At 46.5% G+C, this 10,472-nt stretch overlaps 2 protein-coding genes across 2 annotated transcripts; both read left to right on the top strand.

Moving 5' to 3' along the window:
* Positions 1-482: 482 nt before the first annotated feature.
* H257_07739 (hypothetical protein) lies at positions 483-1,372 on the top strand (the record flags this gene model as incomplete). The annotated part of the gene is made up of 4 exons (XM_009833369.1): positions 483-757; positions 790-817; positions 867-1,012; positions 1,117-1,372. The coding sequence occupies 4 exons, from the start codon at positions 483-485 to the stop codon at positions 1,370-1,372; spliced, it is 705 nt and encodes a 234-aa protein (XP_009831671.1).
* A 1,212-nt stretch (positions 1,373-2,584) lies between these two features.
* Positions 2,585-3,179, top strand: H257_07738 (hypothetical protein; the record flags this gene model as incomplete). The annotated part of the gene is made up of 3 exons (XM_009833368.1): positions 2,585-2,614; positions 2,675-2,851; positions 2,976-3,179. 3 exons carry the CDS (start codon positions 2,585-2,587, stop codon positions 3,177-3,179), a joined length of 411 nt encoding a protein of 136 aa, XP_009831670.1.
* Positions 3,180-10,472: the final 7,293 nt, after the last annotated feature.

Below are 10,472 nucleotides of genomic sequence, written 5' to 3'. Positions count from 1 at the left end.
TACTCTGCATGACTGCTTGGCCACGGGAGTTAATAAAGCGAAGTAGTTTTAGTAAAACAACGCAAGTTTTAGATCAGCCAATGACAGAACGGTGGGGAAGCTTACTTTTACTCCGAGTGCAACTTCAGTTTAGGTTAAACTTTGGATGGTTTTAGGAGCTAAAACAACAGGCAAAATATGTGAAAAGCACAATAGCATATCTCACTTGTGAGGCAGCTTTACCTATCGGCAGTCCCAATCGGACTACCGGTAGTGTAGAATCGACTGCGATTTGCGTTTGTATTACTGGTACCGTATAGTGTAATACGAGTCGGACATTCATTACGAGTCGGACACCCGTGAAATTAGATAAATAATACCATTCACAACGAATTTGTTTTCAGAGTTGTCACTTCGCGCGGGCAATAAACTCCAATCCCTTAAATATATCCCCAAATGTAATCAAATATCAATTTATAGAGGGGTTTACGCGCGAAAATGCCATGGTGCCAACGAAAGACGCCATGGCCATTTACAAACGTGCCATGGAGCTCACAGACGATCAGCCACAACGCTTGCCCAAGATCGGAAGGCCGGTGTCGAAGTACTGCCCCAAGAAGAAGTCAAGGCAGTACAAGAACACAGTACTTACGTACAGCGAGCGGCTAAGCGTTATTCAATACTACGACACGTGTGGCATGCAATCAACTCTCTCTGCGTTCTACGGCAACCTCACCATGACGGCACGCGAGACAATGCGCAAGAAGATCTACTCGTGGTTGGCCAATCGTGACCACATTGAAACCATAGCGTCGAGTGCACGTACCGCGTCAAAGAGGTGCTGGCGACCGCTCGGCGCGGGGACGACGCTGACGGCAGCGGCATAGGAACAGCTCGCCCAGTGGGTGCTCGACATGCGCAAGGACGGCGTGCCAGTGACGCAGGCGATGCTGCGAGTCATCGCACTGGAGGCAGCGATCGACCTAGGCATAGAGGACCATGAGTTTCTTGCTGGATGGCACTGGATCCACGGGTTCAAACGACGCCACGGCTTATCTCTCCGATCACGTACCCGTATTGGCCAGGATTCACCAGACGAGGGCGTGGCGGCACTGGAGGCGTTTTCGGGGGGGGCAGGGCCCTGGTGCTGGAGTACGACATTGACTTAGTCTATAATGCCGACCAAACGTGTGTAAACTACGAGTACCTACCGACAAAAACGCTCAACACGGCTGGCGACAAGACCGTTTGGGTCAAGTGCGGTGGGAAGACCAAGGAGCGCGTGACGGCAATGCTGTTGGCGGACTCGAACGGCACCAAGCTCCCCCTGTTCCTGGTTCTTCGCACGGCCAAGTCGAAAGTCGAAGCCGTCGTCAAGGAGAACTTGACCTAACGCCATGGGTTTGGCAAGACGGTGTGGCAGAGCGTCGAGCCTATGCAAGGACAGAACAACAGTCAGATCTACGGCAACCCGACGGCTTGGTGGAACTCCACCATTTCGTTGGCCTTCCTGAAGTTCCACTTTGAAAAGCGTGCCGACCGCGCCACCAAGAAGGTCCTCTTGCTCTGGGACGACTTCTCCGCGTACTTCACGGACGACGTCGTGGCCTACGCAAAAGAGATCAATGTCCTGCTGGAGCGAATCCCACCAAGATACACATGGATCTGCCAACCTGCCGACGTCGCGTGGAACCGCCTGCTGAAGTGCCGTCTGCGGCAGAATTGGCTTGACCTAATCCGACGTCAGTTGAGAACAGCAAAAGAACGTGGGCGGACCTTCAAGCTCCAGCCACCGTCGAGGGCGACAGTTGTGGGTTGGATCGCGGACGCATGGGATGACCTGCCTAGCACCACGATTGTCAATGGGTTTAGAAAGTGCTGCTTAGTCGACGGTGAACCTGTAGAGGAAGTGGTGTCGGGTGGTGTTGTGGACGACACGGTTCTGTCGGAACTGATGGCTGCGAGCTCCATTGAGGAGACCATTGACCCTGACGGCGATATTTGCAATGGCGACGACAGTGTTGGTGATGGAACGGATGCATTTGAATAAATTTTGTAAATAACGAATGTTTTGTATGGCGACTGGGTATTTTTATTCACGTCGATCTCTCTTCTTGTCTATATCCTGTGAAACTGAATTTCCGTGGTAATATAATGTTTTTTGCAATTTTAGGCTTGGTGTAGGACTACTTTGTATTTGTATCTCCGGAACGAAAGCCAAAATCACCTTGTAATTCACATCGTATCCGTATTCGGATACGGCATATCACTGTCCGACTCGTATTACACTATACGGTATTGTGCATTCAAGCTAAATCTGGTATTTTCGATAGATTCGACGAATTGACGTCAAATCCACCTGAAATCGTCGAGACGTCATTTTACTTCACTGTCAACTAAAAATACTCTCTGATCACCGATCGACTATTTGAGGACCAATTCCTCCACAGCAGGGGTACCACCCCTGCTGGGGAGCCGAAATATACCTGTTCTGGGGGAAATTAGAAATAACGGATAATTGACCGGATGCACATACTCCTTGCATAGATCAGTAGAGTAGTTCAAATTTCCAGCGCGGCCCAAACCATTCAATTATCACTTTGCAATGACCTCGAAGGACAAGATCAAGTGCATGGTACCGGGATATGGGTTCATCATGTGGTTCTCAAACTTCCCAAACCACGTGAAGGCCTAGCATCGCCACATCCCGGAACATCGCAACATTCGTCAACTGTGGGGCTGCATCGTGAACGCCGCGGGGGAGCTCCAAGCTCCTGTACAGTCAACTCGCTCAACGCCGTCCAGCCCCTATATGCAGAAGAAGAAGCGAATGAGGTCGATGACGAAGACACTCACCATTCACCATGCGTTTGTACGAGGAAGATGCACTCGCTATTGCCTCGGTAAGATTGCAAATATATATTGTCCGTCACTTGGGTCGGGACCCCGTCGCCATTATGGGCGAGCTGCGACGACGTTTTTCAGCCGAAACATAGCACGAAGATCAAGTCTCCGCTGTGGAGATCGACTCGATTGTGCCCGATGACATGTCGACGGAAGAATTGGCGCCATCCGGGACGGGCTCACCGGCGACTTCTGGGGCAGCGATATCGTCTGATGTTGCGGGGGCAGAAGCGGTTAAGGAAGCGGTGGCGAAGCGTGGACGTCGCCTGGGAAGAATGGCGAAGCAATTGACGTAGAAGCGCTTTCCCTGTTGTGTTAATTTCACACATTTGAATTGCCAGGGCCCAGCGCGTTTAGATACTTTAATCAAATGAAAGTTTCTTTGGATTTAATTTCACACTTCTGAGTTATCAGGGCCTGGTGTGTTACCATACTTTATTCATATGCAGTACCACGTGATGAACCCACATCCCGGTACCATGCACTTGATCTTGTCCTTCGAGGTCATTGCAAAGTGATAATTGAATGGTTTGGGCCGCGCTGGAAATTTGTACTACTCTACTGATCTATGCAAGGTGTATGTGCATCCGGTCGATTATCCGTTATTTCTAATTTCCCCCAGAACAGGTATGTTTCGGCTCCCCAGCAGGGGTGGTACCCCTACTGTGGGGGAATTGGTCACTGTTTGAGCTCCAAACTTTGACATTTTATTTGTCCTGATTCAACCTCTCGTACTTGATTTGTATTCGGACGATGAGATAAAGCTCAAAAAGGTGAGTCAAATCACTTTAGTACGGTAAGCTATACAAGCTATACCACCCCCACGAGATTAATTGTCTGTCCGAAGCCTCAATAATTCACATAGTTTAATCAAGATAAAAATTGAGGTCAAGATAATCTTGCCTAGTTTAAACAAGATGAAAAAGAAGTAAATACCCGTGGACTGCTTTATCATTGGTGATGCCGGTTACACGTTGCTTCCATGGTTGATTACCCCATTTATGCCGCACGAAGAGGGTGGAAAACTGTCGAGTATCCAAAAGAATTTTAACTTTAAGCACTCCAGCACCAGAATGACAGTCGAATGTGCCTTCGGGCGACTTAAGGAATGGTTTCGAATATTGAAGACTCCCACGAAAGAAAGGACTCTCGGCCGTACCGTCTGCGTCGTCACCGCTTGTTTTGCTCTCCACAACATGTTTTTGCAATTTAATGATGCCCTTTTTGACATTCCGTGCCCAAGGCGAGACCAAAATAATTACGTGCAACCCTACGACGATGAACGAACAATGCATTAAATCCCCATTCCAAAGACTTGGAATTGGATTTTGTTTTCTTGTCAGGTCTACTTTTTTTCGCCGTTTTTTCGCGACCCCTCAGTCTTTATTTTCTGGCATGTCGTCGTTTTCGATCTCAATCGTGTCTACAAAATCATCTCGCGCAAAAATAAATTAATCAATGTAATATCATTTAAAAAATCCAAATCAACCATCTCCCGTAACAAAAATTGTTCAAACAAAAATCATTGAAAACATTTGAATCAACGAAATACAAAAACATGGCAAGATAGATTTATTGTTACCATTTTTTGTTTCGGCATTGGGTGACTGTCAAAAATCTCTGAAGTGCCTCTCACATTCTTGTTTGCGAGTCCGGATAACGTATTTCTTTTTAACCCATGACTGTGTGGTCAATCCAGAAGAATCGTAGGCGCCTCCAATATTCTCGCAAATCACAATTCACCAATTTATTTAATTGGACAAAATAGCTTTCACACTCAAAATCTATTGATTAAAACTCATTGCTCCATGTGAATACATCATTGACATGGTTTCCGCTAGTCGTAGCGGCCCTACTCTTCTCACGCCAACGACATTGTCGTCGACAACAACGTTTGGAAATGATTCGTCTCCGAGGCATCCTTCGTGAACGCAATGCCGTCGAGTCGGCTGCACTGCATGACGACCAGTCTGACGCGGCTTGGTACACAATGTACCGTTCCCGTAACACCCCGTCGTTCCTCACCACAGTCTCTCTGTCCCCGCACGACTTCGATGATCTGCTACAAGTATTTGACCAAGAGTACACAGTGTTGCCCGGTCCAGGTCGATGAGGACGCCCTCCGAGGATCCAGCACAAGCGGACGTTCTCTACGTTCTCTAGTGTTTGCATTTGTGGATGGTAAAAACTATCGGCACCAAAGTCCAAGTAATATTGATCTCCCAAAATGCTCAATTCAAAGGTAGTTAACGACAATGTACATATATCAATCAATTAATAGTACGAGTAGGGTGGCTTCATTCCGTCCTTGTAACGAGTTGTCTGTGCTTCGGTGTCGATGGGAAGATAATTTGGGCACGGCATAACTGCCCTTGTTCTTGGAATGATGGCGAAGTGAGTCGCCAACTTGAAGCCCGGCTGGCAGACAGTCGCTATGTAGGCGTCGGAATGAAAGTGGCGTCCGATTCGGCGTCTCCCGAGGGTGAGCGTTGTTCAGGAAAGATCATCACTCCACTAAAACAAGGTGACCTCGAGCGGTAGCCACCGGCAAACCGCCTGGCCTTACAAACTATGAGTGATTGCATCACGTCGCTTCGCCAAACTGCAGAATGGGGCATGGGGGCATCGGGGAAAGTATATCGTCAATTGATGCTACCTCTCCCTACAATCCAGTGCTACGAGGCCAACGTCTGTCCAACATGTTTCGCCTATACAATTTCCGCGTTCGTTGGACGGGACATAGCCAAATAAAAAATGTATTCGGTGCATAGTCATATTACACGTAGAAGGTAAATGCAAATTAAGGACTCACATACGATGTTTTTATAGTTAGCATTTGTATACCATGATCACTGATGTGTCAAAGATGTACCTAAAAATTTGGCAAATATTTAAGCGTCTTGGGCGAATTTGTAGTATAAAACTAAAACTAATCACAATATTTTGTCTACCGGTAGTCAATTGCATATCTTGTGCAGATATACTTGTTTGTAAGTGCTTGTAAGGTAATTTGCACCGAACATGATTATTGTGACGCATCATAACATCTTAGTGCATCGGAAAGGGCTGCAACGTAGAGTTGTCGATAGGACGTGGTAAACTTGGCTTCGAGATTGACCATTCCGTTTTCATTTTTGCAAATTAACCATTGGGGATAAAATTCTACATATATTACAAAAATTTATGACCTTGTCCTGTACTTGCTTTGACGTGAATTCACGTTGCATGGCAATACTGAGCTCCGTCGCAAGCATCACATAAGCCACACGTTTCCCGTAGTTGTTCTTCGAGTCGAAACGTGTGACCAAGTCGGACTAGTAACGAAGGTTGAAAATTTTTCGACGCTCGCATCGCACCAAATGTAGGTCCTTTGGACTTGTGGACGCAACTTCGTGGACTTGCGGCCAAGTGAGGGCACTATATAGAAGACTCTCTGATGCATGCAATTGACCAAGATGATGTTTATACCTTGAACAAATTTTATTCTATTAATATTTTACTAAAAACTATGGGTGTAGGATTACTTGAACTTATCTTCTGTCTGGAGGATGTACCCAAATTTATTTGAAACGGTTAACGGGATTTTTTTAGTGCAACACTACAGCAACGGGATCAAGTCGCTACGCGAAATCGATTTGCAACAGTTGCGAATTCACATTGGAGGCCAAAATAGCCAGGAGTCGTCGCACCTTGAACGTTCTCTGCATCTTCGTGGGGGTGCGAGACGTTTCGCAGCGTAGCCGAGGTAGGATTGATTCTGATTTTTGTGAGGGGTACGGCGCATTGCCGGGGGTTAGCGATATCAACCCACTGCCGATGCGCCAAACCCCGGAATATGAAGTTTGCACATCGACCTGAATAATGTAGGTTCCAGGGCACCTGGGTTCCGAAATTTCAAGGCTCTTCGCGGGGCAAGTTCTTGGGAACACATTTCATTTGTTTCGAGGTACTCTTATAAGTGATATTTTTTCATGCACGAAGCGCCATTTCTAACTCCTGCCAGCACACTAGCGCAGCGGCGTATTTGCTACTTATTATACTACTACCGTATATCCCCCCTTCAGTACCTATCAGTGAAATCTGATCAAAACCGCTACAGCGGGACCTTGAAAACTATTCAAGCATGTGCATTGGTCTAAATTCATCACAGTACTGATATTTTATTGGATGAAATTGATTAACGCATGGTGATTGGGTATATCTGTCAGACAACTAGATACACACCCAACCAGAACGATAAAAATGTTCGTCATTGGCCGTATGTTCGAAACCTGTACAGGTCCAACAACCGGAGAAATCATAGGTACTGAAGCGGGGATATACGCGTAACGTTAGTAGTATATTGTCATATTTCGATCCAGATTGGATCTTCCCGGCTTGGATCACTGCACGCAGTTGCACCATGTAAGCTGCTCGTATTCCTTTACGGAAATATCGTTCATCTGCAGTGGTTCATAATGCAACGTCTTGTATGTGAACACCCGTTCATCCAGCGAACGATGAGGTCGATACAAACAGGTTGAGGTCGTTTTGAAGATTGGTCTGGATTTCCAGGAGTGTGATTTGACAGTCGAACTCCATCCATCGTTCCTTTTTGTCAACGGCTTGTGGCGACAGTATGCGTGGTTTGTTTGTAAGTGCCTCGTCGACGTGGCTGATATTCGTTAGTTAGGAGTTCAGTATGTGTGTGGTTACTGTACTGGGGTCCGAGGTGATGGAGGTTCATCGCCATTAGGGAGGGTAAGGGGAAGATCGGGATCCATGAGGAGGTACTGCATCGAAAAAATTTGAAAAGTGCGCGAAAGGCGGTTTCTCGTACTGTTTTCTGACCAATCAGAGGGAGTTGAAGTGAACGTGCGAAATATATTGGTCTCGCCACGAAATATATTGGATGTTTGCGAATCTAACTGAGCAAATCACGAAATATACATGCAGTCCACGAAATATTGAGTGGATTCGACGCTCCCACGCAGCTAAATGCCCTTGTCGCGAAATATACTGAAGTTTCACGAATTTAAATGAGATTCCACGAAATATACAAAAAAAATCGAAATTACTACGTACTACTATTAATATTATACTATTAATAGTACGCGTATTGTCATATTTGCTGTGCCACATACTATTGTAGTACTACCTAGTACTTACTAGTACTACCTCTGTCCAAAGATGATTGCGACTGTCCAAGGATGATTTCGACTGGAATTTCGGTAGCACTGTATGTCTTGCTTTTAGTATACCAAGTAGATTTTTTAATCTGAAAATACAATAAAAATACAAGGTGGTGGGACTTCCCACGACGATGAGGGATACGATATGATAAAAGCATATTGTACAAGATATCCGTGAGTATTTTCAGCTTTTGCCTTCGCGTTCACATTCACACACGCCCAAGGTGATTGCGCAGGGCTTAACAACTCCTTGACTCAGGTGATGCAGTTACAATGTCGAACTATGCAGGCTCAACGACACACGACTTTGGCTACTTGGTACTGGAGGTAATGAAAAGTCGACTGCTCATATGCTCCCGTGCCAAAACGTCGATTTCAGCTGTTAACGTTAAGCATCAATGTTTTCCTGATCACTCGAGCGTTCATGGCAGTTGAGTGATTTTGAAATCATTGCCCTTCAGAAGTCTATTCAACATGGTCGTATCGGCGAGTGTCATCTCTCTACAAGCCAAGAGTAACAGTGGGAATTGCTGATTACAACCCAGCCATCATCCAGAGAAGTTGCAGAGGGCCAGATTCTGAACTATGGCAGGCTCATGCCCATTGTTAAGCACCGGGTGCACAGAAACCGCACTGGATGATGGCCCTCCGTCGGCCAGAAAGCATTTGCGACTCCTGGCGTCACCTGGTGTTGACTTTGAAACGCTTGCTACTGGTGCTGATGTCACTGCCGAACACCTTATAGCGATATGAGTTCAGTAATCATTCGCAATGCCAACAACGCTAACTACATCAAGAATTGGACCAGTTTACTTGGTAACGCGGCGCTAACTGCTGCGATTGCACTACATTGCCATAGGATTTTGAATTGGATTTTGGCATGGACGTTCAGGCGAAGGGAATACAATAACCTATTTGGACTGAGATACAGTTGTTCTAGGCTCAACAAAGTGAAACTTATCAATCATTTCCAACGAGGTGTATTTTATTGAATGACACAATGCACACGTTCGAAGCCTCTCTAACATTAGGCTACAATACATAAGTTAAGTGGGCCAATATGAGCTACATCCAGCGCTCATCAATCATCACGAGCCTCGCTTGCGTTGCCAGTTCGTTGATTATAAAGGTTGTACAAAGCTGTTCAGTACTCATATAATCCAATTTTTCAAGGGATTGAACGCGAGAGTTTTGATTAGTTAGAAGATGGCTACGTTGACATGTATGCTCCACGGTTGCATGAAACCCATTTACGTTGAAATCGCCACCGACCAACTCGTGTGGCGTCTGATGGAGCTTGTGAAGAGTCAGCTCACCTTTGCCTGCCCAACACACGAGCTGCACCTCCATGTGGCTAACGATACTGAAGGCCGCTGGTTGGACATGGCACTATTTAGCTGCGCCTGTGCCGAGCAATGTGGAGCGACTACTCGCCGCCGAAGGTGAGCATGTGGTCAACGCAGCGATGGATCCCTCGCGCGGGAAATGGCAGTATTCGCAATCTGGAGGCTCGTGCCGAAATTGCCGATCGCAACAATGACGAACCTCCCCGTGGTATCCGTGGGCGCTTCATCAGCGTTAGAGATTGGATACTGCCTTTCTTCAGAAGTGCCACTCCACCCATTGTGCCACTTGTCCGTGATCCGATCCCGCCTATTGATGCATTTATGTCTGTTGACGTCCCAGATGCCAATCACATCCATGTCCTTGTGGTCTTCTTATCGTCTTTGGACGTCGTCTTTCGATAGGTGCGTGAGTGCAACTCACATTGTTTTGGTTGATACTATTGTGTTTCCTTACTTTCTTTTGATATTGTAGAAATGGCAAAATGATGCGGTTTGGCGAACGAAATCACCGGGATTTCGGCTTTTGTAGTGGCGTTAATTTACGCCTGTCGTCCTCCAACAGGGCCCACTTGCTGAAGCAACTGCTTGCGCCCCGGTTTCAACGATATGTCTTCGTTGCCCCGACATAATATCGCTATTGGTGTTTCCATCCGCCCTGGCTTTGGAGATGTTGTTGAAGTGTCACTACGAATCCCAGGCGAAGGCGGCGCAACATCGCTGGTAGCACGGCGATCGGGAAGTGTAAGTCAATCGATTTTCACACACATCATGCATAAATTAATTCATCAACTCATTTGCATTTATATTTCTGCGTAACTAGAATGTGTAGATCACTCAATTTTTACACATTTTACGCATAAGTAAACGACGAGCAACTCCATCGGTCGGAGTTATACGGACAGGCTATGTCTGTCAACAATTTTTTCATCTGAACGAAGAAGCGCGGAGCTTTCAAGGCAGAGCATGCAAACGATTGGTTATGGGGGATGTTGCGTGCTGCCGCTCAACACTTTGACGGCTTGGGTGATCTTGTTGTATTAGCAGACAATGCGCCATGCCATCCATACAAGGT

Source organism: Aphanomyces astaci, assembly GCF_000520075.1.
Source record: "Aphanomyces astaci strain APO3 unplaced genomic scaffold supercont1.16, whole genome shotgun sequence".
Lineage (NCBI taxonomy): Eukaryota > Oomycota > Saprolegniomycetes > Saprolegniales > Verrucalvaceae > Aphanomyces > Aphanomyces astaci.
This window is presented reverse-complemented; position numbering and strand designations above follow the sequence as displayed.